This window comes from Colletotrichum orchidophilum (assembly GCF_001831195.1).
Source record: "Colletotrichum orchidophilum strain IMI 309357 chromosome Unknown Scaffold_7.1, whole genome shotgun sequence".
NCBI lineage: Eukaryota > Fungi > Ascomycota > Sordariomycetes > Glomerellales > Glomerellaceae > Colletotrichum > Colletotrichum orchidophilum.
The window spans coordinates 361,462-389,029 of NW_019172963.1; the positions used below are offsets into that span (position 1 = coordinate 361,462).

The 27,568-nt window shown below is 54.7% G+C and overlaps 11 protein-coding genes across 11 annotated transcripts; 4 read left to right on the forward strand and 7 right to left on the reverse strand.

The window, feature by feature from the left end:
• Nucleotides 1-258: 258 nt before the first annotated feature.
• Nucleotides 259-1,598, reverse strand: CORC01_01403 (alcohol dehydrogenase GroES-like domain-containing protein; the record flags this gene model as incomplete). The annotated part of the gene is made up of 4 exons (XM_022613058.1): nucleotides 259-561; nucleotides 628-1,033; nucleotides 1,109-1,479; nucleotides 1,542-1,598. 4 exons carry the CDS (start codon nucleotides 1,596-1,598, stop codon nucleotides 259-261), a joined length of 1,137 nt encoding a protein of 378 aa, XP_022480486.1.
• A 2,267-nt stretch (nucleotides 1,599-3,865) lies between these two features.
• On the forward strand, nucleotides 3,866-4,732 carry CORC01_01404 (2-deoxy-D-gluconate 3-dehydrogenase; the record flags this gene model as incomplete). Its single annotated transcript, XM_022613059.1, has 2 exons — nucleotides 3,866-4,201; nucleotides 4,286-4,732. The coding sequence occupies 2 exons, from the start codon at nucleotides 3,866-3,868 to the stop codon at nucleotides 4,730-4,732; spliced, it is 783 nt and encodes a 260-aa protein (XP_022480487.1).
• A 189-nt stretch (nucleotides 4,733-4,921) lies between these two features.
• CORC01_01405 (uncharacterized protein) lies at nucleotides 4,922-6,396 on the reverse strand (the record flags this gene model as incomplete). The annotated part of the gene is made up of 5 exons (XM_022613060.1): nucleotides 4,922-5,086; nucleotides 5,142-5,274; nucleotides 5,330-6,078; nucleotides 6,132-6,206; nucleotides 6,268-6,396. 5 exons carry the CDS (start codon nucleotides 6,394-6,396, stop codon nucleotides 4,922-4,924), a joined length of 1,251 nt encoding a protein of 416 aa, XP_022480488.1.
• Nucleotides 6,397-6,407: 11 nt separating this feature from the next.
• On the reverse strand, nucleotides 6,408-6,724 carry CORC01_01406 (uncharacterized protein; the record flags this gene model as incomplete). The annotated part of the gene is made up of 2 exons (XM_022613061.1): nucleotides 6,408-6,537; nucleotides 6,666-6,724. 2 exons carry the CDS (start codon nucleotides 6,722-6,724, stop codon nucleotides 6,408-6,410), a joined length of 189 nt encoding a protein of 62 aa, XP_022480489.1.
• Nucleotides 6,725-8,166: 1,442 nt separating this feature from the next.
• CORC01_01407 (acetyltransferase) lies at nucleotides 8,167-8,906 on the reverse strand (the record flags this gene model as incomplete). Its single annotated transcript, XM_022613062.1, has 2 exons — nucleotides 8,167-8,410; nucleotides 8,482-8,906. Coding segments are annotated over 2 exons (669 nt in total), but the record flags the coding sequence as incomplete, so codon positions are not given.
• Nucleotides 8,907-12,222: 3,316 nt separating this feature from the next.
• Nucleotides 12,223-15,702, forward strand: CORC01_01408 (lipase; the record flags this gene model as incomplete). Its single annotated transcript, XM_022613063.1, has 1 exon — nucleotides 12,223-15,702. One exon carries the CDS (start codon nucleotides 12,223-12,225, stop codon nucleotides 15,700-15,702), a length of 3,480 nt encoding a protein of 1,159 aa, XP_022480491.1.
• Nucleotides 15,703-16,106: 404 nt separating this feature from the next.
• Nucleotides 16,107-17,090, reverse strand: CORC01_01409 (glycosyl hydrolase family 43; the record flags this gene model as incomplete). The annotated part of the gene is made up of 1 exon (XM_022613064.1): nucleotides 16,107-17,090. The coding sequence occupies one exon, from the start codon at nucleotides 17,088-17,090 to the stop codon at nucleotides 16,107-16,109; it is 984 nt and encodes a 327-aa protein (XP_022480492.1).
• Nucleotides 17,091-17,750: 660 nt separating this feature from the next.
• CORC01_01410 (coiled-coil domain-containing protein) lies at nucleotides 17,751-18,483 on the reverse strand (the record flags this gene model as incomplete). The annotated part of the gene is made up of 2 exons (XM_022613065.1): nucleotides 17,751-18,193; nucleotides 18,309-18,483. The coding sequence occupies 2 exons, from the start codon at nucleotides 18,481-18,483 to the stop codon at nucleotides 17,751-17,753; spliced, it is 618 nt and encodes a 205-aa protein (XP_022480493.1).
• Nucleotides 18,484-20,371: 1,888 nt separating this feature from the next.
• CORC01_01411 (response regulator receiver domain-containing protein) lies at nucleotides 20,372-23,235 on the forward strand (the record flags this gene model as incomplete). Its single annotated transcript, XM_022613066.1, has 2 exons — nucleotides 20,372-22,984; nucleotides 23,044-23,235. 2 exons carry the CDS (start codon nucleotides 20,372-20,374, stop codon nucleotides 23,233-23,235), a joined length of 2,805 nt encoding a protein of 934 aa, XP_022480494.1.
• An 809-nt stretch (nucleotides 23,236-24,044) lies between these two features.
• On the forward strand, nucleotides 24,045-25,247 carry CORC01_01412 (uncharacterized protein; the record flags this gene model as incomplete). Its single annotated transcript, XM_022613067.1, has 2 exons — nucleotides 24,045-24,485; nucleotides 24,672-25,247. The coding sequence occupies 2 exons, from the start codon at nucleotides 24,045-24,047 to the stop codon at nucleotides 25,245-25,247; spliced, it is 1,017 nt and encodes a 338-aa protein (XP_022480495.1).
• A 283-nt stretch (nucleotides 25,248-25,530) lies between these two features.
• On the reverse strand, nucleotides 25,531-26,632 carry CORC01_01413 (tyrosine phosphatase; the record flags this gene model as incomplete). The annotated part of the gene is made up of 3 exons (XM_022613068.1): nucleotides 25,531-25,717; nucleotides 25,792-26,120; nucleotides 26,246-26,632. 3 exons carry the CDS (start codon nucleotides 26,630-26,632, stop codon nucleotides 25,531-25,533), a joined length of 903 nt encoding a protein of 300 aa, XP_022480496.1.
• Between the last annotated feature and the right edge of the window lie 936 nt (nucleotides 26,633-27,568).

Consider the following 27,568-nt stretch of genomic DNA (forward strand, 5'->3'; position numbering starts at 1 on the left):
TGAAGCGCATTCGGTTCCTCAAGAGAGCGCGGCAATTGACCATTGTGCAAGGAGTTAAAAGGTTCGAATGCTTGCGTTGTACTGCACATCTTTGAGCCATATACAGCAGTTTTCACCCCCAGGCCGTTCTGTACGTTCCAGCTACGTAGTTAGAATTGTACAAAGGTTCTTGGTGCAAAGCAGCAGTCATCATTGAGGATGAGGACAGGACCCTGCCAAATTGCTCTAAAATCACATCTTTACTTTTGGACCGCTTTTCTAATTCGATGTATCTACAAGAACCTTCAATACCAAATTCCCGCTCTCGTCCTTCACCTTGGCGGCCATGTCAAACGCGTCCTTGATCGTGCTCAACCCCTTGTACCGGTGCGTAAACAGCTTCTCGAGCGCCGGCAGGCCCTTCGGCTTGGTGGCGATCAGGTTGATGGCTTTGGGGTATGTGTTTGCGTATCGGAAGACGCCGATAAAGTCGACTTCGCGTAGTGCCGCGGCGGAGATGGGGAGCGTTTGGATCGGGGTGCCCATGCCGATAATGAGGATTTTGCCGCCTGGGCGGGTAGACTGTACGAAATGTAGTGAGTACGTGTTTTCCACTCTGTTGGGTAAGTGTCTCTGGGACAAACTTACAAAGATGGCCGTTTGCATGCAAGTCTCGACACCGGTGCACTCATACGTCGCATTCACCTCGCCAACCTCCTCGCCTCCAATCTTAGCCTGCTTCACCAGCTCCGCGACATCCTTTGCGTACGCCAGCTTATCCTCAATCGTCTGCGGGCGCTGCGCGGGGACAATGACGCCGGCGTCGGCGAAACCGTTCTCGAGGGCGAATTTAACCCGGTCCTCCTGGATGTCGGCGATGACGACCCGCTGCTGGTCGGCCTTACTGACGGCGGCGCACAGCAGGCCCACGGCGCCGGCGCCGAAAACGAGGACGGTCGAGCTGCTGGGCAAGTTGCCTCGGTCTCTGGCGTGCATGGCGACTGAGAGGGGTTCGGCAAGGGCGCCGAACTCGAGGGAGACGGCCTCGGGAAGCCTTGGTTTTGGATGTCAGTGTCAGTACACCTTGCACAAATCAGGTTGGAAGCTTTGGGAGCTTGCGCGAGCTTACTTGTGACACCACTTGGCTGGGTGGTTTACCAGCTCCTGGAGAGTGCCCTGCGCATGGGGGAAGGCCTTTGCCGAGCTGCGGAACTTCATGTCTTTGCAGATGTTGTAGCGGCCCACGGCGCAAAGCTCGCAAGCCTCGCACGGCTGGCCGACCTCGAGGGCGACGTGGTCCCCGACGGCGAGGTCAGAGACATCAGAGGCGACGGCGGTGACGACGCCACTGGACTCATGGCCCAGGGTGAGGGGCTCCCTCACCAAGATGTCGCCGTTGCGGAAGTGGTTGTAGTAGTGCAGATCGGAGCCGCAGAGACCGGTGGCCTTGACTGCGACTTGGACTTCGCCCGGCGCGAGCGCGGGGAGCTGTCTTTGTTCCTGCGCTTGTTAGATATTTTCATGTTCTCCATTTGGAGCTTCTGAGAATGGCGGAGCCTAACGATCTTGAGGTCCCTCGCGCCATGGAGGACGGAGGTCTGGACTTGAACACCTGACATGTTGGCTATGAACTCGTTTACCGGGCACGGTCCAGAGGTGCTTCGGGGAGAAAGAAGAGTTGCGAAGATGTTATGAAGGGGTATGTAAGTTACGAGAGTGGTTCCAATTGTGAAGAAGATACGAGGAAGTGGGCAGCCAATTCAGGTGTGATTATCCTAACTTTCTTGGTCAAGAGCAGGTACGTAAGGCTAAATACAAGTCCGATATCGACACATCGGGAAACGCGAAGGAAGTCGAGCTACTGGGGTCAGTTGGAGCGAAGACGCGAATCGGCGGAGTGGGTGATGCAAAACGGAAATGCGGGCTATGAGAGACTGGTCGGTGGGGGGAACGCAGGACCGACAAGCTGCTAATTGTAGCCAAGTACGGAATTCTCAAACCGACTCGAGTACAAGTACGCCGAAAAGTCCATCTCAGCCCCGAACTCAGCTAGCTTCAAGGTTGACAAGACGGGTTGGCAGCAAGTGGGAGAAGCTACGGAACCTAAAGAATAGCCCACGAGGTTCCAGGCACTGGCGGTGGCAGTCAGTCAACTCAGTATATCGGGTACCTCGTACGAGATGAGATGACGATACTTGCGACAGCTGGACAGTGCTGAAAAGAGCGGGGAGACTCAGGAGAGAAAGAAAAGTTGGACATGGTTCGTGTGGAGTTGTGGAGATTGGACAACATGACTAGGTAACTTGCACGATTAGGTTGAGACGGACGCGGCATTCTTTCCGAGCAAGTAAAAGACGAGGCGCATCGTAGATTGATGCAATGGTGGGTGTTGCGGGATGAGTTTGATGGTGGATGAGGGGCCGGGTGGAAAGAGGGGGAGGGGTATCCAAGTCATGTCCAGCCTCTCTTCCTATGATATTCGCCGGTTAGTAACCGGCGGTTACTGACCAGACTGACCCCCATCGAATCCAGGTAATACCCGCCACAAGTCAGGTCGCGATTGGAGAAAACGGCCGTGGAGGCTAAATACGGCAATGCCTATGTAAGGCGAGGACCTGGCTTGGCGGGGTACGCTACGTATAGGATGTTCCAGTCTCAACGTAAAGCCAAGAAAAGAGACAAACACTTGGGCAATATCCCGTCGAGTAAGGCAGCCCGAGAGCAATCAAGAATTGACAATTACAGCTTCGGTGATTCTCAGAAGACTCGGGTTCTCCTGTTCGTATACATCAATTCGGACGAAAGGTTTCTCGTCTCTTTCTCTTCCTCATTCTCTTCTTCTCTTCCCCACCTAACATGACTTTTCTCGTTGTTCTCCGATGTGCGGGGGGGAGATCAGCTACTAACCCCACCTTACCGTCACCTGGCGGTTCTTACGTGGGGGCACCGGCCCGAGTCTGTTGCTAGGCACGCTGGTCCTCTACACTTTCGCCCCCAAGTTATTCTTATCTATCAGACGCTCTGCAATCTTTTCAATTTCATAGAAATCCCATGAAGTACTGCCAGATCTTAGTTTCCCCTGTGGCATTGACAAGGTTGAGGAAGAAAGGAACGTTGAGAAAAGAGAGAAAAGATACGCAGAATTCAATGTCCCAGGCACAAAAACGACGTCAGAAGGTCACGGTTAGAGATGCCCTGAATAAACCCTTACAATGAGGGGTAAAAAAGTCAGGTACCTAAGGTAGAAAGTGTATCAGGTACCAAGGTACAACGAGGAAATGCCCCGCACCTCTTTCAGCTTAGGTTGATTCGTGAGACTCCGCCGCGAATTGCCCCGCGTTGTTGACCTCTCTCTTTTTTTTTTTTTTTCTTCACTCATTACCCGTCTCGTGTCCATGCGTTACTTGGGTGGGTAATGCTGTGTCCTAGATCAGGTTCAAGCAGTATTATGCTGTCACACAAAGTCATTGGCTCGGGGAGAGTCGGCGGCCAAATCGGCGGCGGTTTCGAACCAGGGATGATGCGGTGACTGGAGAACGAGGTAGCTTGCGCCTGTAATACCTGGGTATTCTAAAGCTTGTCCGTTTCGCCGGCAGAAGAGGACCTTACCTTCACAAGCATGAGGATGTTTTATCCGTTGGTTCACTAGTTGCTGAATGCAAGTCGACTTTGCTCCGAGGTCGCCCAATCAAGTCCCACGCGAAACTGCTCTCCTCTATATTCATATAGACAGACCATCTCCTCCAAATTTCCTCTGTCGCGATTCCCCCTTATACCTAATGATAACCCCCCCTCCCCCCCCCCCGAACTCACCACCTCATACTCACATTCATACTCACACTTTCACACTCATACACACACACACTCTCTCTCTCTCTTTCCCAAAATGGCCTCACAATTCTTCTCCCTCGAGGGCCAAACCGCCCTCGTAACAGGCTCCACGCGCGGCATCGGCGCCGCCGTAGCCGTAGGCCTCGCCGAGGCCGGCGCCGACATCCTCCTTGTCCAACGCGACGAGTCCAACACATCCACGAAGCAGGCCATTGAGAAGCTCGGCCGCAAGGCCCAGATTTACACGGCCGATCTCAGTTCCCAGGAGAGCGTCGCCGGACTCGTGCCAAAGGTGCTCAACGACGGTCACGAGATCCGCATTCTCGTCAACTGCGCCGGCGTCCAGAAGCGGCACCCCTGCGAGAAGTTTCCCGACGAGGATTTCGCTGCTGTAAGTTGCTGATCCCACAACTGCATAGCGTCTAATTTGAGATTGGATATGGTGAATCGGTCACTGCTGATATCTTGCAAACAGGTCATGCAAGTCAACCTCAACTCCGTCTTCACCATAACCCGCGACGTAGGAGCCCACATGCTCGCCCTATCCCCACACCCCGTAACAGGCCGCAAGGGAAGCGTGATAAACTACGCCTCCCTCCTCACTTTCCAAGGAGGCTTCACTGTCCCGGCCTACGCGGCCTCCAAGGGTGCCGTAGGCCAGCTGACAAAGTCGTTTGCAAACGAGTGGACCTCAAGAGGCATCACCGTCAACGCCATCGCGCCGGGCTACATCGAGACCGAGATGAATACGGCGTTGCTCAATGACAAGGATCGCCTCGCGAGCATCAGCGCAAGGATCCCCGCGGGTCGATGGGGTACCCCCGAAGACTTCAAGGGAACGTCTGTTTATTTAGCGAGCAAGGCGAGTGGGTATGTGAGCGGGCACGTTTTGGTTGTTGATGGTGGTTGGATGGGTCGGTAAGGAATTCTGGGAGACACCCAGGAATCAGATGCTTCACCGTCATAAGGCCAAAATGAAAATAACGAAGAACCATTACCATTCAAGGCGGCTTCCACGGACATTACCACACATGCCAAACTTTCCAAGCCTCATGGTCGATCCTGCGCATTACCGCAGCTAACACAGAGCTTCTAATTACATTTAGTAGGCCTAGATCTTGCTAGACATAACGCTCTCCATCCAAGGGTAAACCGACCCGTTGGCCATGGGGTATCCCATATGCAACGCTCCCGAGAAAAACCTGGCCTCTTTGGGCGTACCGTACTCGAACAGCATCATGGAGTCTTCTATAGGCATCAATCCATCTAGGGTACCCTGGATCGGCGTCAGCCATGTAGCATTCCACGAGAGAAAGGGTGCTTGGACTTACGTTGATCAATAGCAGACGCGTCGAGGGCTGTTCAATGACGCCAGTCTCCAGCAAGGAAAACTTCTTTTGCACGCCCGACTTATATTCTTCCACGGACTGGTATCCATGCTTCATGGCCATCGCCGGCGTCAAACTAAGCATCCGTCAGCGACCCAATCCGGAACTCATCTCCACCAGGCTTCACTTACAGGAACGGATACTCGTGACCGTCGGCTTTCTCCAGCCACTCAGGGTCAAAGAAGTAATGGCATCCAGCGCCCTGCGCAATCGACCCGATCAGACGATCGCGGTGGGTGTGCGCGATGCGGATGGCATAGTATCCTCCCGAGCTGAGACCCCAAACCATGACCTTGTTCGAGTCAAACCGGCCATCGGCGGCAATCCAGTCGAGCACACTGCTCCACAGCCGGTCAGGGCTCTCCGGATCGGCCGAATCGGCGGGGCAGTCGGCGGTTCCGGGAATCTCGACGATGACGCTTCCCCATCCGCGCTCCAGAAACTCGTCAGAGCGAACGGTGTTGTCGGGGCGGTATCCGTCGAGGCCCGTCATGAGGATAACTACCGGACTGGGGTTGCTTTCGGATGCCCCATGCGGCGCTCTCACGTATGCCGGGATGGATTTCCAGTCCCCGCCCTTGGCATGGATATGCGGGATGTCGATCTCGTCGATGGGACAGTCCCAGGATTGAGCCGCCTTCATGTACGCACGTTTCTGGGCTTCCCACGCCTTCCACTTAACCTGGCAACTGATCTCGGGGTATGCCGTGATGTAGGGGAATCGGGCAATCCGATACACTGTGCAGGCTCTGAGGTACAAGTCGCTCGCTTCCTTCTTGTTACCCGTCATAATCGCCTCATCGCCCTTGGAGGTCAGGGACTCGGCAATGGGGAAGAAGGCCTCCGTGTAAGCAGTGGAGTTTCCGTCATTGATGTTGTTCTTGCAAGTTGTTAGTCACATTATCCACCAACAATGCCTCATAAACAGCTTACCTTGATCAAGTGTTCGAAAATGGGCTCAAAGTCTTCATGTTGCCCATCGTGAAAAGGATAAACGCTCTTGGTGCACTATACCGGGCCGGTTAGCATGTGGTTCCCGTCCGTAACTGTTTGATTCCGGGCCGCATACCGGAAATTTCCACTTGGTCTCCCAAAGAGCCTTGATACCCTGGTGATGAGGCATGGTCCTCTCAAAGGCCTCGGTTCCCATCACCCACTGCCGCTTGCCATCCTGCTCCGGGAGCTTGTGTGGCGACATGATGTAGACGGTCAGGAAACAACGCGAACAGTTCTCTGCTTCGTGAACAGTGGCAATCGGCCCTTGGCTACGTGAATCGGCTTCACTTTGCTGCTGCTTCGGCGACGAACAACCTCTCGGCTAGAGGTTTTACTAAGGACTCTGGGGGTAAGGATCAGTACATTGTCACTCAGCAAACCAATTCGACGCAAGAAAAGCGAAATATTCTTGCAACCCAGTTCCAACTGGAGCACGATCGTGAAATGGTGGTATTGTGAATCGTGACTTACTCTGACTGAAGTGAAGCGATTCGCACGCGAACAATGGCAGAATGCAAGTCCTCTATCATGGTGGGAGACAGAGTGTAACGGTGCAGAAGCTAATTTATATATAAAGAAGTACCTTGGATCTGCAGACGCCGAATGGATCCAATGACGATGCGCGCTCGGAGTTTTAAGGGATGGACTTGCAGACTTATGATATAGTGCCGTAGTGCTTTTTTCGGACTCTGACAGTTGGGGATATCCGTTGTCCGATCGTGAGACGCTTGCGACTGCAAGCGAGAAAAAGGGGAACATGGTGGCCGGCCGTCTTATACGACAGCGCCATGGTCAGCTCCGGTCAGCCATTTGCGACGAGAGAGGCGCTTTGGCCACGCATGTGAAGGATCTGTGAGGCACCCAAAGCCCTGACTCTGACGTTTGCCCGAGCTGCCTCACATTGCGGATTGGGGGAAGCTCCGAAGAAGAGCGGAAGAGGCGAGGCAGGCCTCCGTGTGTGCGGTCTCGCCGCAACGATGACGGAGATGACCGGAGGTTGTACGGCGTGGTTCCTTCCTCGATCCGGTCTCAGTCTTTTCAATTCCCATAATCCTTTGTCAACTTCCGCGCCACTGCAGACTAAACAAAGCACCCGTGGTAGGAGCAGCAACAAAAGCAGGTTCAACAGCCACGCTGTCACGTACTGTTTGAGATTGAAAATGCGAGTGATAAGGCATCGGAGAAACCAAGCCGATCCAGCCAAAGCATGTGAAACGCGGGGGACAGCTTCTCGACGAACCGCGACTCATTGGCGGACGATCCGACAGGCCTGCCGCGGGCAAGACGGCTAGACCCTTTCAATGCCGTAAGCTTCTTGCGCAGCGGACAGGCCCCCCCTTCCCCCTTTGGTAGCGCCATGGGAAAGGCCAAAGTATGCTACGGGTGCCAGCTACTCGGATGCGCTTACAGGTCAGCAATGATCCGAATGTGGCCAGAGTCGACGACGCAGCGGTGCAGTGCAACCTTCTTTGCAGGACCAGAAATTGTTGGCCAGACGACGGAACACCGGAGAAATAGCTCCAAGCCAAAGAAGTGACTGCGGCGTGTGCGAGAAGCGAACGGACAGCCGTCCAAATTTGAGACACGGATCGGGATTGGCTGACGTGGCCGCAAATGTCGAATTTCGAGGTTGGTCAAACAGTACTAGACAAGCTTTAAATGGCTAGAAATGCCTTAAGTAAAAGGTCTGGTATGAAATAAGGATGCAGATGTTTGATGGGTTTCTATTCTTCATTATGTCGTTCATCTTGTTTCTTCGGAAGCGAGCTTGGCGCTCGTCTGAGCCAGCATCTGATATCTAAGGTAGCATCTAGAGCTTCAGTCCTAGTACTCAACATCAGCAGCTCACTGATGCAATTCGAGCCTGTGGTACGAAAACGAACGTTGTCAAACCCGGACCCGGACAGACGTGACCGCCTGATATGGCACGGGATGACAGCTGTGGGACAGTCTTGAGGCGGAAAACAAAAGGCTACTGGGCCTTACTCTTGTCTCCCTCATAGTAGTGGGCCATCTCGAGGCCGGCTCTCCTGAAGCCGCACTTGACGTAGAAGCCCTCGTTGGCTTCGCTACAGTCAAGAATGCTCTTGTAACAGCCGACCTTGGCGGCGATGAAGTCTAGGGCCTGAATGATGCGCAAGCCGAGCTTCTTGCCCTGCTGGTCCTTTGCGACGGCAATGTCTTCGATGTGGCCGACGAGACCAAGGTTGTGAATACTGCCCAGAGGAGCAAAGGTCAGCAGGGCTAGGTGGGAGGAGATATGCGATTAGGAGGGGCAAAGACTGACAATTTGCGCTCGACTATCAAGGCACCGGTTCCGACTATGGTCTTGGTACTTGTGTCCTCAACGACGAGGACAAAGTATCCGTCACTTCTGGAAAGCCAGTGGTAGCGTTCTGCGAATTGAGCCTCGCTAATCTCACCAACAGTGGTCAAAACACGCAGGCAGTCGAGGAAACCGGTGTTGTAGTCGGATTGGCGAAGGGCACGCACGATATAGCCCTCGGGGAGAGCAGCGGCGACGGTGGGGGACACGAGGTCGTCGGTGAAGAGGCCTGCTTCAGCCATTGCGACTGCGACTAGGATGCGATTGCAATCACGATATTGGAGCTTTTCGGTCGGGATGGAGCTATGGGAGCCTCTTAGCCGACGGAGGAGCGACCGAGATTGGGTCGAATGGTTGGGCAAGGGTCGAATTGACCTGTCCTGTGGCTACGAAGGAACGGGAGACAAAGTTGCTCGAGTCGATTGGCTGGCGAAGCTTTCGTTGGGGGAAAGCTGCAGAGGATGCGATGCGTTGAGTTGGCGAAATGGACGGCGAAGCGGTGAAGATGATGGAGGAGGGAGGGGGGCGATGGAGAAAAGAGAGACAGCGTCAGCGGCAGAGAGCAAGAGACACCGAGCAAGGTGGCGGAGGCGACCTTATTGTTGATGTTGCCCTGGGCGGTATTAATGGACGCGGCGATGTTTGCAGAGTCGCCCTTCCTTATCCGTCGGGTTGGAGTGGGCAACGTGCTGCAAGTCAACACCCTACGTCGCCTAGGTAGGTAAGGTACGCCGCAGTGAGGGAACACGACTGCGTCAACCAGGGCAGGGTGTCAGGGTGACAGGATGCCAGGATGCCAGGGTGCCAGGGTGCCAGGGCAGTGAGGTGGTAGCAAGGCATCGCAGATCTCCATCGTTCTGATGGATACCCATCATAGGGGGCCCTCATGCCTGTACGGATACGGATACAGAGAGCCCAGGTGAGGTAGACTCCAGAGATGGTGTCCACTCTCAGCCGCTTCCCGGCATCAAAATGACCCTGTTCTCGCTCTTCAACGGCAATGCGGCTTGCCCGCCGTCTTCAGGATGGAGGATGCTCTGAAAGCAGCCCGGATCTGGCAGCCAATTCCATCAAAATATGCCAATTCATTGGTCCTTGGGGAAGAAAAGAGCTGGTCCAAGGTAATCAAGGTAAGGTACTCCGTAAGCTGGCGCACGTGCGGTTCCCAGACCCGTATCCGCCTACACGGGTCCATCTGGAGGCTTTTCTGCGCGTAGCTATTCATAGTGCACCCGCCGCCGCCTTCGTGCCGTGGACCGTCTGTTGGTGCAGAGAAGTCCTGGAAGACAAATCTTTGAGAACCTCGAGGCCACCATAACCCGACTCGTCCGGGATACCTACATGTCATCACCGCACATCTTCCCGCCCACGGGCCTGTCGATCGCCGAAGCAGCAAGGTACTTGGCGCATGTCCATCCCAAGCATGAGGGCCGGCCGAGGAGGAACGAGGTCAAGCTGCACTCTGCGGCTCTGCATCTTCCATGAATAGCACATATGCCGCACGGTAGAAGGAAGTGATAAAGGGGCAAGCCACCGAGATACATGTTGTGCAATGAAATGGCAAGGTTTCTAGAATAGCAAAAGGGGGGAGGCCGTTCGCACTGGCGATAATTGAAAGGATGCGCCTCAACCGCCTCGCAGGGAAACGGAGGCAACATTGACCCTCTTACATAAGGTAAGGCGAGGGGGTACCTACGTGATACACCGTCACCTCAGCATTCCTTCCGTCCTTCCGTGCTTCAGTGCTCCGGTATGGAATGCCATAGTCTCAGCTGGTATCCGTACGGATACGCAGTACCTTATTCTACATGGCAACTGCATGTGCAAATTTGGCAGTACCCCAAGACAGGGCATTCTGGACCACTCACGCCAGGTTGGAGTTGGATGACGGGCAACTTCGCATCTGTAGGCTTATCGGTTGGATGCCAAGCGAGAGTGAGACGCTAAGGCACCTTGCAGGTGAGACGTGCGCCTGCTGATAACGAACCTGGTGGCAGCCTTTACCTTGAAGAAGATGCTTACTACCTAGGTACGGATGCCTAGCTTACCTTACCTTACGGATACTCGCCATTCATTCGACGTGAAAAACACCAAATACAGGACGGATAGACTGTTGTTGATCTGTCGTATAATTGTGCTAGAGGGTGATGAGACACGAGCTGGAGGTACGCTTCAGTACGTAGCCTGGAAGCAATGAATCCATACACGCGATGTCTATGAGAAACACTTTTTGATATTTACTTGTTCAATTAGTTACTCACTCTTGTCTTCACGTCCAAAATAAACACACCAGTGGGTTGTTTCCAGCTATGTAACTTATTATAGCCATGAGTACACATCGAGGCAGTCTGAAGCACCCATCGGCATGCTAAGTTGGTAGGCATGACCGATTCGAATCACCATGCACGCTACCCTCTTAGCTGTGTGTAGCCCCGAACACTAAGGTAGCCTTGTCTCTCATCGGGTCGGGCAAATCCCCCATTTTCATCTCCATCCCCATCATCTCATCTCACCCCGTCTTGCCCGTCGCCCGTCTCATCCCATCCCACCCCAGACGCTACCGAGTAGCGCCATACCAGTCAACCACACACGATGGTATGTTTTTCCTTCACACAAGCACTTTTGCCTCCTCTACCCGAGAGGCACACGCGCCGGCGAGTCTGGAGTCTGGAGTCTGGAGTCTGGAGACACACACCCACAGAAACCAGGGCCTCGCCATGCCATCCCGTCCCATCCTACCTGACGCCGTCGCCGTCGCCGTCGCGCGCATGAACATCCCCCACAAATTGCTACGGAATCACATGCTGCCCTGCCGCCATGCCTCATGCTCAACGTCCCACTTACTCTCCTATTGGAGCCCTGGCACAGCGGCTCAACACGTCAACCCGGTCACCTTTGCCTGAGCTTTACATTGGGCTAGAGCACCCCAACTGATTTCATTCCACCGCGCACCCCAAAAACCACCTTACGCGGTACCCCCTCGTATTAGTACTCCGTAGCAAACAAAGTGCCTCCTAGAAACGCGGATTCTTGCCTCTCTCCAGAGTTCCCTTCTCACGAACCTCGTCCAAGACCCCGTCATCAGCACAACACAATAAAACACAGCATCGCCACTCCCGCTGCATCCGGGACGGGCCCATCGAAATATGATAGATGTTGGCAGGCCAGCCTGAATCACTACCTACACTGAAGCTTGTCGTCTGCCAGATTTACTCTGTTCCGGTCGTTCCACAACTCTACACGTCTCTCTGTACCTCTACGCTGCCCTGATCTTCCTCTGGCTGAAGGTGCTTGAATGTTGCCACCACTGGTAGCCCGCCTATTCGCCCCCTTTTCTTCACCACCTCATCTCATTCCGCTCTTTTACCATTGCTACTAGTTGTGCTTCTTCTCTTCTCCTGTCTTCTACGCAAGCTTGCGCCTTCTCTACATCTCTGGACGCCGCATTATTTGCCTTCGTTTCTCTTCCCCAGTCCCCAGTCCCCCTGACCGTGTGCTCGACATTCCCTGTCTGAACCAAGCTCGGTCAAGGTCTCGAGTATAACATGGTCTCTGTACATCCCGCATCACAGCAAGTCTAACGTTCGGAACCTTATCCCAACTCCACGTTGTCTGTCACTCGATGACCCGTGCCTCCTGCGTATGCGAGCGCCCACTTCCCGACCCTCACTGGCATCTGCCCCGGCACACGCATCAGAGACCATGGATACCGACGACGAGTGGGACGGGGACGGAGACGAACACTCCCAAGATTTGATCCATGTCCCTCTTGACTCTCACCAAGGACGAACTGTGCTACCGAGCCCCATAGCAAAGGCCGTCAGTCTTGCCACTCGCTCAACATGTCTAGCAATTCGCGTTGGTACCCTCATCAGCTCTTACGGCTTTGATGCTGCCAAGTTCACCACTCTTTCCAGTCTGGAGCTGAGCAGGGGTATACTCGAGGGGATCCTAAGCAGATCCGGGAGAGATATGCTCGTACGCTCCAACAGTGATCTGGGTAGAGAAGACGCCGAGACTGTCCTGGAGAGGAGTCTGGAGCACCTACATAGTGCCATGTCCCAAATCGTTTTTTGGACTACAACCGGCTTCCAGATGACGAGTACAACCATCTCCGTCGCTTCAGAAATATCTCAGCTTCTTCTCTCGTCTCTCGACCAGTTCTTCGGCTCAACCGACTCTTCACGGGCCATCGCGAGCATCATTACCCTAATTCGCCGCGAGTTCCAGAATCCTGCCACTGGTGTAGAGGGCGAGCGCGTGGGTGTTGTGGATCTGGTCATGGGCTTGTGCGCATTGGCCTACCTGCAGCGCAAATGTCGACGCTTCCTCGACGAAGAGACAAGACGACTTGGCCACGATGAGATCGTTTGGGACGTTGTCGTTCTTAACGACGGGGAGCGGGTCGATATCCACGAGAACAGCCTCTACGGGGTACACAAAGGCCGTTACAAGAGCAAGGGTCCTGATATTTTGGTTTCTATCCCAGGAGACCAACCTAGTCCTGGTATACTAGCCACCATCGAACGGCATGGTGAGCGAGAAACCAGTGAAGACGAAGACGACAACGACCTGCCAGAAATTCGCCTCAAAAATCAAATTATGCGGTCCATGCCCGCAGACACGAGCGTCTCCATCTCGACAACGACCTTGACGAGGAAGATGATAACGGTAGACTTTACTGGACCTGAACCCCCGACTTTGACACCGCCTCCAGGCGTCGAAGTTGTCGAACGGGAAGTTTTGCCGTCGACAGAGGGTCCGAAGGAGCAATTGGTGCGGCATCAGGCCGTTGCTGATGTCCCGACCTATCGGGTCGTTTACAGAGTCGACAAGAGCAAACATCGGAACACAACAATCCAGGGCTTCGAGGAGGCGAAAGAGAACTCTCGAAAGGTGGAATCACTGGACGATACCGAAGATTCGGATGGTTATGGTCGAAATGATGAAAAGGACGAGCCGCCACCCGTTCCCCCAAAGAAGGCGCTGACCTCGGCCCCAGCCAGTATTTTGAGGCCAGATGTGACCTCTAACCCGACCCCTCGCCGAACAAAGGTTGGCCCTAGTTTTCCCTCAAGTTCACCCAGCAACCGAATCTCTCAAATCCCGACACCCAAACAGAGTCCTGAGAACGCGCCGAACCAAAAGCGACAGCGCGCGCCCCTAGGGCCCTTGCCAGTGCGGGCACGCCAGGAGAGTGCAGTCCCGCCCTCGCACCCCGAAGTCAACAAGCCCAAGAGAAATAAGGGCGAGCCCCTTTCCAGTGGCAAACCGTCAGAGAAGCCCACCACTGAGAAGAAGGGAGGTATCAGACAAGCTTTGAAAAGGGGCACCAGCTCAACCAGCTCAAATATTTCCAACCTTTTCCACCGAGACGGAAGCGGCACGGGCAGTTCGCAAACCACGGGGAAACCGAAGCAGGCGGCCAAGCCTGGCCCAACGCGTACCTCTGCCCAGCCGGGGCGTCCGTCTCAGACTCGGGCCATGGGCCCGACTGCTGCCTCTAGCTCGCGGGGCCGCAGCTACGAGAACCCCTCGCCCGTCCCTCGCAGCTCTTCACGAGCCAGTTACATATCCGTACATGAGCGACGCCGAGACTCCATTGTGTCACAGACGGAAACCTACTCCTTCCACGCCGTTGACGGATATCGACCCCAGTCTCCCGGGTATGCCCGCCGTGACGGCGTAGGCCAGCCCAGTATTCCCAAGTCGCGGTCAGAGAAGGACATGAATGACCAGAAACCATCATCGCCGATGAAGTCCAGAAGGGCACGTTCCCACGTCAACACGCCAAGCCTCTACAGTATTGCCAATACTGGTTCTCAGACATCTCTGGTCCTATCATCGTACTATCAGAAGAGTGCATACACAGACTCGGAGGCGATCGACACCTTGAGGCGGGCAGGCACAGTGGACGGGGTTTTCCCGGCATTTCATCTCCTCCGGAACATCACTCGATATATGAGATTCTCTTCGGCGTCATATGGTTCCAACTTTCTCAAGTTCATGGGTATATCAAAGGAAATGCCCCTGATTAAAGCACTGGACGACACGCACCACGAGATCAGATCCTTTGCACACCACACAGAATCCGAATCCACCAGCATCCTCCTTGCTTCTTTCGTCGACGCTCAGGGAGGATCCGACACCACCGGCTCAACAGGCACCGGAGTCCCCTTGGTCCACTACATCTCCCTAGACCACGAATCAAAGGCCGTCGTCCTCGCGTGCCGCGGCACACTCGGCTTCGAGGACGTCTTGGCCGACATGGCCTGCGACTACGACAACCTGTACTGGCGAGGCAAATCCTACAAGGTTCACAAGGGCATCCACGCGTCCGCCCGTCGCCTGCTCTACGGCGGCGACGGACGTGTTCTGTACACGCTCAAAGAGGCTCTGGATGAATTCAGCGACTACGGACTCGTCTTGTGCGGCCACTCGCTCGGCGGCGGGGTCACGGCACTGTTGGGCACAATGCTGGCCGAGCCCTCGTCTTCGGGGACGGGATTCGTGACGACTTCAGACCCACATCGCCGACTCCTCGGGGACGGGCGCCTACTGGATGCCGATACAACGCACGTGTGTCTCCCCTCAGGTCGACCCATCCACGTCTACGCGTACGGACCGCCTGGGACAATGTCTCCAGCCCTCCGTAAAGCCACGCGAGGTCTCGTAACCAGCGTCGTCCACGGCTGCGATCTGGTCCCCTTCCTGTCTCTGGGTGTTCTGCACGATTTCCAAGCCGTGGCCCTCGCCTTCAAGAGCGACAACCACGAAGCGAAAGTCGAGGTCAGACAAAGGATATGGCAGGCCTTCCAGTCCGGCCTGGCGGAGAAGTGGTACACAAACAGCAGTAGCAGCCGCTCGATGGCCGCCGACGAGGATAAGTGGAGCATCTCGGCGTTGACGACGCTGCGGTCCAGCATGATGAGCCTCAAGCTACTGCCGCCCGGCGAGGTGTTTATTGTAGAGAGCCAGCGGGTCCTGAGGCGCGACGCGTTCCTCGTGTCAGACGAGGAGTCCATCGGCCGACCTGCGCAGCGGATCGTGCTCAAATATGTCAGGGACGTTGAGTCACGGTTCAGAGAGGTCCGGTTCGGCACCAGCATGTTGATTGATCACAGCCCGGCCAAGTATGAAGAGGCGTTGAACAAACTGCGTTTCGGAGTTGTCGAAAGTTGAGGCAGAATTACAGAATTACAGTCTGGCTGGAGAAATTACAACACAAACACCCTTTTTATTTTCCTTTGTTATTGCGGACGCAAGTTCCGATCTATCACCATATACCCCCCCCCCCGCCCCCACTCCCGAGTGCGAAATAATTCTATGCACTATTCAACGTTGAGTTACAACTTTTAGCCTGGTCATGTAAGGACATTATATAAGTTTGGGACGGGAAGTTCTGGGTAATCAGGGAAGAACCCTAGATTGCAAAGAGATGAGTTGCATGTAGACGTGAAATCAACTAGGAATTTCCTACGCGTGCCATGCTTAATTGTTGGCGTTGCAAGAAAGTCTCTGAAGTAAACCAGTTAAAGGTATCCCCGAAAGCTTTCTTCACTATTCTTATAATTTTACTCTACCACCTACAGTGGCTTTTCCGTCACAATCTTACCGACGTTATCATAAAAGATTTCCTTCACCTTGACGGACCGAAGGTGATCCACGCCTTTGCTCAGCTCGCAATCGTGGTGAAACAGCCACCACTGGCCCTTAAACTCGACAATGGAATGGTGCGTCGTCCAACCCAGGACCGGCTCGAGGATTCGTCCCCCATATGTAAACGGGCCCAGCGGGCTCTCGCTGGTGGCGTAGCAAAGGTAGTGGGTGTCGCCGGTCGAGTAAGAGAAGTAGTACAGGCCGTCCCTCTTGTGCAGCCAGGCGGCCTCGAAGAAACGGCGGTCGTGGTCGTCGGCCAGGATAGGCTTGTTGGTTTCTGGGTCGAGAATCTGTACCTCCTCGATCTCGCCGTCGAATTGGTGCATGTCGCCCGTCAGCTTGGCTACACGAGGGCCGAGTGCGTAGACGCCCTCGCCGCTGGGTTCCTGGGGGCCCAACCACTGCTTCTCAAACACGTCGTTGCCCTCCTGGTAGCACTGTAGCTGTCCGCCCCATAGACCTCCGAAGTAGAGGTAGCCCTGCCCGTCATCGTCGACGAAGCTGGCCGGGTCGATGCTGTAGCTGCCCTTGATGGGTTCCGGGTCCGGGGTGAAGGGACCCTCGGGCTTGTCGGAGACGGCAACGCCGATGCGGAAAATGTCCTCCTTGTCGCGGGCAGGGAAGTAAAGGTAGTACTTCCCGTTCTTGTAAGCGGCGTCGGGAGCCCAGAGCTGCTTCGAGACCCAGGGTACATCCTCAGTCTTCAGGACAACGCCGTGGTCGACGACGGGCTCGAGAGGGTCGAGCGATGATGTGCTGAAGACATGGTAGTCGGCCATGTCATATTGGTCGCCATTGTCGTTGAATTTGATGTCGGTCTCGCGGTCATGGGATGGGTATATGTAGACTTTGCCATTGAAGACGTGGGCCGATGGGTCGGCCGTGTAGAGGTGATTGATGAGGGGCGCCATTGTAGCAGACGAACTGTGCGCGGGATGGGGGAGAGACTGGGAGTGCGGGGGAGAGAATGCGGGGGTGAAGTGTAAGTCGTAGAATTGGGGTCAAATGGGGAAATCCAGCGTACCACCTTGGGTATGCTGGGGGAAGATGAACCTGCTAAAAATGCCGATTTGCAACGAGAAAAGATGGCCAAAGATATCATGCAAAGGTCGATGGGCTCGAAGGAAGCCTTGGGAAGCCATCGCTTATATGCCCAAAAGTCACAACCAGGAATTCTCCACCACCAAAAGGGTTCAGGCGTGTGGATGAATATGAATGTGGTGATGTTGGCCCGGAAGAGTGGAACACGGGACGACTAGCCAGCGGCCTTTGAATTTACCCAGCGCATTTTCCCGGTTTACCCCATCCTGGGCACACCCCCACCCACGCGCACGACGAGTTGGAGGGCGGAACCTAGACGGTGTTGCAAAGGGGCAGGATGCCAGGGTGGTCCAACGTAGACTTCTTGGGGTCCAGCCCGTCGAAGAAGGCGTACAAAAGCAGAGTTGCCAAAGATGAACGTGCGCATTGGCTCGCCATCCAAAGTTCTAATTCTCTCATAGCCCCTTCGTTGATACGCAGGCAGTTGGTGGCACCGATCGGGTTTTGCTAGCCTTGCTGTATGTAGCTGGTCAAAAGTCCTGAATGCCGGTTTGCCCCCGTGTGGTTTCGACTCCCTCATTCGCATCACTGGCCCATCCGGGGTCTTCTTGATCGAACCACGCTTCCTCGGCATCACGTCTCTCCATGACATCGTACTCTTCGTTGTGGTCGATCAGACTGTAATCAAAATCCTCATCATGGCCACGGACAAAACGTTCTGTGAGAAACTCGTGCCATCTCTTGAGGCCTTCTTCCTTGGTCTTCGTCTTTGAAAGATCGGCCTCGGTGGTGAAATCTCTAGCGGGCTCCGGCGATACATTGTCGTCGGTTGATGACTTCAAGTCAGCAAGACGAGCCTCGCCTCTAAGCAGAGAGCTTTCTAAAACCCCCGAGTAGCCCTTGGCCTTGCCTTCGACCTCACGCTCGGCTGGTGTCTGAAACTTGCGAACCAAGCTGTCGTAGAGTAGAGGGTCTGCAAGAAATCTTAGCATTTGGATTGAAGAATAAATGGCTCTGAATCTAGAAAAGAGCATTCGGCACTGGGCCGCTTCAATATAATAGGGAGAAGGGGACGCGAAGAGACGGACCGGCGAGCTCGTGTTCAGCGTCATCAAAGTATTTGGGATTTCTCTCGAGGTATTCTCGGCGACGGTTGCAAGACCGAATGTTGTTCGCTATGGTTGGCGACTTGGGCGGACGTGGTGTCGGTTTCTCAAAGCGCATACTCTGCGGCTGAGCCTCGAATCCGGTGAGGGAGGGCATCTTGAAGCGGTCGGTACCAGACCAGACCGCGTCAGGTCGAGGGCTTTCAAGTGTTGAAACACTCGTTTGCCGATGATATCACAGCCGTGGTATGAGAAACTCTGCCGCTAGTTGTTAGACGAGGTCCGTGTAAGAAGGCATCGGAGAGTGGGTTGGATGGGATTGGAGGTGTTCATGTCTTGGTAGGTACGGTCCGTACGGATAGGTAGGTAAGCAATTAAAAGATGTCACTGTTTAAAATGTGGGTCGGCACCAAGTGTCCAAGTACCTATACTAGGTAAAGTACTAAAAGTCCCTGAGGTACCTTATGCAGAGTTGCAGACACGAGAGCCTCCAGTGTATCCGTATTTTTCGGCTCTTACCTACATGACTGACAAGCTGAAGAACCCCACGAGACTCTCCACAACTTGCAGAGTACCTTAACATGCCGGGGATCGGCATTTTGCCTCTCAGCGGGCCAGCCAATTGATCCTTGGTTTCGGGCCAGACGGGTGCAAGATCTCGATGAAAGGGCACGGCAGGGAGCCGAGTCCGTGGCTGATGAACGTAGGAACCCTTGGGCTCTGGTCCTTGCACGACAAGGCGTGCTAGATTGCTAGGTAATTTCTTGAGGTGCCTTACGGAATCGTCCGCTTCTTCAGATGTACCGGGCTATTTCTAGACGGGAGAGTCGGGTTACCATGAACAAACCTATTGGTTGGTTATTGGGGAGGTGGGGCGGAAGCACATCGACGTGGCCCGGCAAGGAGGGCAACACGGCCAATTAATAGGGGGGAAAATGAGAAAAGCCGTTGGATGTCAACGGGAAATGAGATAGAGAGGAGAAGGACAAGCAGGATTTGGACCGGACATTGAGGCCGGTTAGGTAACCGTACCTTGGAGGCTTCCTATGTAGGGACGGTCCACGGATCCATTCGCGTGGGTTTGCACTTTGCAAGGCATGGCAGCCGCATGGGTATCCCACGCGTCGTTTGCTTCTCTCTCTCTTTCTCTACGAATACCTCGGCGAATTGGTGCTGGGCTTTCGAGGCATCTTGAAGTTCAGTTAGGTTGTCAGCAATTCTGTACCTCTCCCTCCACAAGTTCCAAACCAGCGCAACCTTGGAGTACCTTACTATGACAGCCAGCCCATCGGATCGGCGCTTGACTGGACTTGACGTGGTGGTTTACATCCATCTCGTCTAGCAGTATCTCGACTTACTGGACGGGAAAGCGAGGCATCTTGTACCATTTCTATTTGGCCTCTCTTGCTTCTTCTTTTCTTTTACCGTCTGGTCTCTGCTTCTTGTCTCTGAGCAGGGTATATCAAGTTCTCAACTCTATTACCCTCTCATTCCTCTCTTTCTGGTACCTCTCCTGGTGGTCCTTGGATTTCCTAGGGCCCAACTCACTCATTCGTCACATTTTCTCTCTTGTCCTGCCTTTCCTCTCTCAACTCCCCAGGTGCCCGTCATCCCCCTTTAATACTTCTGTACTCGCACTTACACATTCCACTTTTGTCAACTCGCCTCACCGTATCATACCGTATTTCACCGTGTCCCATCTACTTTGGAAGCATCGCCCTTTCCCCTCCTCCTTTCCCTCCTCCTCCTCCTCGTCGCCGTAGCCAGGGAGGCACCTGATACCACTTATTCATCCACCTCTCATGCCGCCCGTCCCATCCGTTCCTCTTACTCTCGGCGTGTCTCAGCCTCTGTCCACTTGACCCAAAGAGACGACCCGCCAGAACCAAATTCATCAGCAGACGGCCGCGATCACGACCACGCCAACGGCGGCGAAGACGCGACAGGACGCGCACGATACGATACCACGCCGAACTTCAGTTACTCATACCATCCGAGAGTCGCCCTCACTCGCGCGCTGAATGTGACCCCCTCCCCCCATCTCCATGGGTACTGCTGGGGATATCAGAGCCCGTCTTCGGGCAAAGTTCTCACGGAGGAATTCGGCTGCCCCGTCTCTGGCTTCCAACAAGAGCACCGGCGATGCTCACAACTCTCAGGCAACTGATGGGACGAGTCTCACGCGGCAATCCTCGGCCGCTGCATCCGCTTCGGTTCCCAGGTCCAGAGCAAGCTCACAGCACCCGGAGCACACGCCAGTCTCGCCCTTGCCCTCGCGCTCGCCGACTCCACACCAGCCACACCACCAGCTGGAGATGCACCTGCAGGCACAGCCACAGCCCACCACAGTACAACCCCCCAGCAGCGCAGGCGACCACTTGGTGCAGCCGAGATTGAAGGCAATTACGGCTGGGGCTGCCGCTGCTGGGGCGGCTGCAGAGGCACAGGGTGAAGCAGATAGCGAGGACGGGCAGCTGCCGCCACAATCGTCGTCGCCGTCCAGGTCCCCCCATTCAATGGACCACCAACAAAGACAACAACACCATGAGCACCAGATTAAACGTGACAGTAATGGTGATGATGAAAATAAAGGTCATGATGCCTCTCACAACAGCGGCCAGATTTTGGTAGTACAACACCACACCATTGCCACGACTAATATTGCCGACCCAACGCCCGACAACCAACAAAGACCCGCCAGCAGCGCCAGCAATAAGGTCGGAGACGCTTCGACTGGGTACGAGGAGGACGCTCACAAGCCACACCCCGATATCGACTCGCTGGCTCCAATGCCGCGCGCCGCGTCTGAAGGACGCTTGGCTAGTGAACCGACAGCCAGCAGCGATCTGCGCCCGTCCGCAACAACCACAACCACTGCTTCTGGCGCTACCCTCACTGCCATCAGCAGTCTCCCAAGCATTCACGAGGATCAAACCCCACCCGGATTCGACGACAAAAAGCAGACACTCCATCTGCCGCAGTCGTACCAGCCATTGCCGCCAAAACTAGGCGCGGCTCCCACCGTCACCCTCAAAGCGGTCTCTGCTGAGGACCTCAACGACGATCAACACGATCCCCTCAGCCATGCCCTCGGTACCCCGACGCCTCTTGCAACCGCCATCCTACCGAACTCGCCCTTGTCATCCCGCCCAGAAGCGCCTCCCCGCCGACAGAGCCTTCTACCCAATCGGCAAACCACTTTGATTCGAAACCTGCTCGAAGGACGTGCCGAAAACGAAGCTGGACCAGCCAGCGCCGATTCTTTGATCCCCAACATTGCAAACATGGTCACCCGCAAGGTCTGGGTTAGGCGTCCCGGTGCTTCTGCCACACTCATCACCGTCAACGAGGACGACCTGGTCGATGACGTGCGCGACATGATTCTGAGAAAGTACGCCAACTCGTTGGGCAGGCATTTCGATTCTCCCGACCTCACTCTACGGATATGCCCACGGGAACAGAGACAGGATCGTCTACTGGGGCCGGAAGAGCCCGTGGGCCGTACCCTCGATGCCTACTTCCCCGGTGGCCAGAACGTCGACGAAGCCCTCGTTATCGATATTCCAGCCCGGCGTACGCCTAGACCATCACCGCGCGCTCCGACGCATGCTACAACCATCTACTATAATGACGAAGGCCGGCCTTCCGAGGCAGGCGAGGGGTATTTCCCGCCCGTTGCAAACGCTGCTGCTGCTCTTCCGTCGCCAAACCTTCCCATCCCCGTCGTCGCTCCAGTCACTGTCCCTGCAACGCATCCTGCACATCCTGCCCATCCAGTTCACCCGGCTCATCCCCTTACTGCACACACTCAACACTCGATTGCAATCCTCGGAACGGGTCAAGTGCCGCCGATACCCTCACCCGGGGGCACAAGGTCTCGTGCCTACAGGGAACGCCCGGAACGTCCTCGCCTTGGGAGAACCCATACCTCCTCACCTACGATACTGAATCAAGTAAATACTCAATCCATGGCGGCCGCAGCAGTCACTGCTGCACATCCCACCCACTCGTTCCACCCACGCCTCCCACCTTCCAGAACGCAGTCGAACACATCGGAGCAATCCAACGCCCAGCCGGCTGCCCCGCCGCTTCCAACATCACCCGCTCCGGAGGTACAGCCTGCAAGAGTTGCTACCCCGCCACCGAGGATTGCTTCTCCTCGCCCAGCAAGTTCTCGGCCTAAAAAGAAGAAAACAGTAGACCATCCAACTTTGCCGGCTGGCATATTGAATGGCGGCGTGCCACCTATCAACGTGTTGATCGTAGAGGACAACCCGATCAACCTCAAGCTGCTCGAGGCTTTCGTCAAACGTCTAAAGGTGAGGTGGAAAACGGCAGTCAATGGCCGAGATGCTGTCACCATGTGGAGGACCGGCGGTTTCCATCTCGTTCTGATGGACATCCAACTTCCCATCATGAGCGGACTGGAAGCGACCCGAGAGATCCGTAGATTGGAGAGAGTCAATTCGATCGGCGTCTTCTCTTCGTCGGCAGGAAGCGCGCCTGAAGCCCCCAATGGCGAGCCAGAGGAAAAGGACAAGTTGACCAACATGGAGCTCTTCAAAAGCCCAGTGATTATCGTGGCCCTAACTGCCAGCTCCCTCCAGAGCGATAGGCACGAGGCCTTGGCGGCCGGTTGCAACGATTTCCTTACAAAGGTTGGTACTCACCTACCTTCTATACCGACTGATCCACTGTGCTAACATGACAATTTCAGCCTGTAAACTTTGTCTGGCTAGAGAGGAAGGTTATGGAATGGGGATGCATGCAAGCGCTCATTGACTTTGATGGCTGGAGGAGATGGAAGGACTTCTCTCAGCAGAATGACGAAGCCGAAGCAAAGAAGTCGGCCGCGTTGAAGACGAAGGCAAAGAAAAATCGCTTGTCGATGACTTCGGTGCCAGCTTAAAACCACAACAACGCCGACAAGCATGAGCAAAGGAATTATGGCCATGCGACATTGGCGTTCGTTACGTTTGGGCAGAAGGCTACAGCATTGCTAGTGCCGCAAACCTTCGGCAGGGCGGAGTCCTTTCTTGCAGCGGTCCTTATGGGACTTTGCTTTACCAGCATACGAGAGCAAAATACTCACACTCTTCTAAGCAATGATTGGGCAGGCATGGTGCTCATCCCTATTGCAAAGGACCGGTATTTTGTTTATGGCTACTCATCATTTGGTTGCATGGATACATCGGTTCGGATCAAAGGAATGTCTCGCATGGAATATACGAATAGGGATGCGCAGAATGATACCATACAGCGTGTATGCACGAGATATTAATCATAATAGATTCAGCAACACATCCCACAGATCTTTCGCCGAGACAAAACACCTTGTCCCGTGACTGAGTGCATTGCCAATTTTGTGTACATTATTTACGTACCTCAGTTGCAAATCTAGGAATTCGTTTGCGCGGTAGCTTGACGAGATGAGGCCCCGGAAGAGTGATGCAGAAGCGGCCGGGTGGTGGAGACCGGACCTTGGGAAAGAAAGGTGTCACAGTTTTGACCTCAGGCACTTGGCCAATTGACTGAGGCAATTTATCTGTGGGGTGGTCCGTGCACCAGCTCCTAAGAAAACGAAGAAAAAATTAGTAGCTGATGGGGACTTCCCTTCTTCACAACACCACATCACGTTTTACCCAAGCTCCCAATGGTCGCTTAGCCGTAATTCGGTGAACTCAGGCGCGATTCTGCGTCCAGACAACACTGATCGCAATGTCGTCGCGAGCGGGCTCGTCATTGTCGCCATTGGTTCTCGGGGCCAAATTGTGCGATGCTTACGCTGGTAAGGCATCGCGGTCTCGGCCGGCCGCAAAGATTGCTTGCGCCTTTTCAACAACGCCCCTCCAGTCCAGAAGGACCAAGGACCAGCATGAGATGCACGACTGGCTCAGGTTTGGCAAGGGTTCCCAATTCCGGGATGCTCCTAGGCAGGGCCCAATGTACTTGACCTTGAACGAGGATCAGCCGTTCCCGATGAACCCGTTCTTCAGGAGTCAACCCGTGCTGAGCGAAGAGTTGAGGGAAGAAGTCTTCACAAGGGTCAAAAACAAGAAGGAGTCGCTGAAGCTTGTTTCGGCTGAGCTTGGTATCGATGTTCGCCGCGTCGCTGCCGTAGTGCGGATGAAGGAGATCGAAAAGCAGTGGGAAGCCGAGGTAAGCCTGCATCGTTTTCCTTTTATCTCATTTCCTCGATTCCCCCAGCATCATGATGATCAACTTTCCAAAATTCGATTAGTCTTGAAGACGCAACATATGGTTACACCTTGGCACTGCGAGCCTCTCTGATTTGCATCTCTACAATTTTTTTTATATCACATCGCACATCATTTTAGACTACAGTCTGCTGACTTGAGCATAATTCCTCAGCGCAAACCATTTGCTCGACCTTACGCAAAAGCCATCATGGCCATGCTTCCCCAGACTCATTTGTCGAAGGATCCGCGAGGCATTCAGAAGCCTCACGAGCCTGTAAATGAGATCCATGTCCACAAGCTTACGATGCAACAACTTTTCGTACCCGTGTCAGAGTCTCGACAATTCAATAGAGAAGATGCTGCAAAGGCCTTCCATAGAAACATGCTTTCGATTGACGAACGCTCACCACACAAGGAGCTCATTAACATGCGAAAGGCAGCTGCCAATGGCGGCGACAGAGCAGAGCTGACCAAGAAGTTCCGCGCAGAGACTAGGGCGCAAGAGGACAGGCTGATTGAGAGAGAGCGCAAGCGCCTGGAAAAGGCCGAAGAGGAGACGACACGTGTTGATACCGGTCGTTTCGAGTTCAGATTCAAAGAGATGAATGTGGAAAGCGTCGGCAAAGACGGCCGTAGCAGGAGGGGAGTCGGCTGGAGATACGGCGTCCCCTTCTATGATCGTAGGAAGGGCGAGACGAAGATTCCCACGGTGGTACCTTGAACGTGTCCCCACATCATCTTGTCCATTGCCGAGTACATCACGCATAACGACGGCCAACTTGAGGAGGGACCCACGACAGCCACCTAATCCAATCGAAAGACGAAACTGATGTCACGTTGGCTCAGTTTTCGTGTGGGCGTTTATCCTCGTGCAGGATAAGCGCCTGTGTCTACCAAGTGTAACTATATACATGTAACCTATATGACGACGGACTCAGCGGAGGGACGCTTCAGGAAAGAAGCACAAGCCCAGCAAGAAATTATTTATTCTTCCAAGGAAGCCTTTAGAGCAAATATTTTGTGTTTGAGACCCAGTCAACTACTTGACGTCCATTGTCAACATCGACTACTAGGTTTGACCGGATACGGCTGATGTCTTCTGAGGACAGACGACATCTATTCTGCACGTAAGCCTCAACTGACCCGTACTCCTCGCGGAGCTTGTCCAGGGTCGCAAGCATGTTTTCTTTCCTGAGCATGACGCGGCCGGGTTAGCGCAGTGACAATGGCATGTACCTAGTAAGAGTGAGAAGTTGAGCACGTACCGTGAACCAACCATGCGCCTGGCGCCCTCCGGATTTCCCTTCATCGCCTCGGTGGCTAGGAGATGTTTGATAATCTCTTCCCTCCGATCTTGGAGACCAATGTCCGTCAGGCTGTACTCATGGGCCACGATCTCGTCCGAGACGCCGCACAGGCTAAGGATGAGAGCACAGATGATACCGGTCCTGTCCTTGCCGGCGGTGCAGTGGATGAGCAGCGGCGTCGGGGGTTCGGGAGAGGCCAGGTGAGAGAGGATGGTGTGGAAGGGGTCGTTGGGATGATCCGCCTCCGAGGCGGCGCGGAGGATATCGGTGTAGGCCTTGGTGAAGCCCTACGGAAAAACCATTCAGAATTTCAACATGACAATACCGGGAAGAGGGCGGGGTAAGTGAGATGATGAGAGTTTTACGAGGCGGTCCTGGTCACCAAGCGGGAAAGGGGGCAGCAGAAACTCACCTCAGCCCCGTTACTGGAGTAGTTGCTGTACCGCAGAGCAATGGCCTCGGGGCCGTAGTCCTGGTCCCGGAAGACGGGGACGAAGATGCGGGTGGCGCCGGGCCACTCGCGGACGTCGCAGCTCGTGCCGGCTTGGGCGAGGCGCTCGAGCTCGATGGTGGAGCGGAGGTCGTAGACGTGGGTGATGCCCAGGTTCTGAAGGCGGGCGACGCCGACGTCGGTGAGGCGGGAGGGCTCCGCGGAGCGAAAGAGGATGCCCGGCTTGAGGATGCGGCCGGGTTGGGCGTCGATGGGATAACCACCGGCATCGCGGAAGTTAGGGAGGCCCGGGATGAGGTGAAAGGGCGGCTTGGGTAGCTCGACCTTAGGGCGTGGCTGTTCCGTCATTATTGTTTTCCCTTGCGATACGAGTGTTTTGCGTAGCTGTCTCGCGTAGCTCTATGAGTCGAAGAGCAATAGACGCGCGGAGGTCCATGTATCAGTTGTAGAAAGTGCTTGTGGTTTTGGTGGGGTGTAGATGCGCGCACAGCGGCAGTGGGCATCGTCGGATGTGGCTTTTGCGGGGGGGGGTTTGCGGCATCCGAGGCATGTCGTTGGATAAGGTAGGCTCGGCCCTGCCCCCCTTGGGCGAACATGCGCCTTCGGGCGCAGATGGAAGCAGCATCAATCAAGTCAAGGTCACTAATAGGGGGGCTCCTTCACCGAGAACTGACTAACACTTGTGTCCTTAGGTAAGGTAGTGGGTAGATATGGTAGACCGAAGCAAGAAGATGAAAATAAAACAGTAGAAAAGCGCCTCCAGGGTGGATTATTGAGATGGCGGGTCTGCTTCTCGATTACCATGTCTGAGCGAACAATGTGCGACTCGCTCGAATCTAGGGACCGGACCCATCGAAACAATTCAGCCAGTCTTGCGCGCGGTCTTCACCAGCACGTCGGAGACTGAATCAAAGTCAGCATCATGATGAACGTGAAAGATGATAGATGCCAGCGTGGGGCACAGGTGCCGTCCGAGGTTTGTTTCCACCACTGCCAGCTTCGGCCCGTCTACATTCAATGAGAAGGACGACAGCGGGAAAGGGTCAAGGTAGCGCAAGGACGTGCTTGTGTTCCAGCTCGATTTCGAGTTATGACACATCATCCGTGCTTGCAGTCAATCAGTGTTAGGGAAGCGCCATTCTACACCTCCACCGGGGTTTCATACGTTAGCGCAGTGAATTGACAGGGAGGTTCCACTATAAGTACTAATTCTATCTTCTTCGCCTAATTTCTATGGCCAATCCAGAAATAGTACTTCCGATTCTAAAAGCTGATATTTTTTTC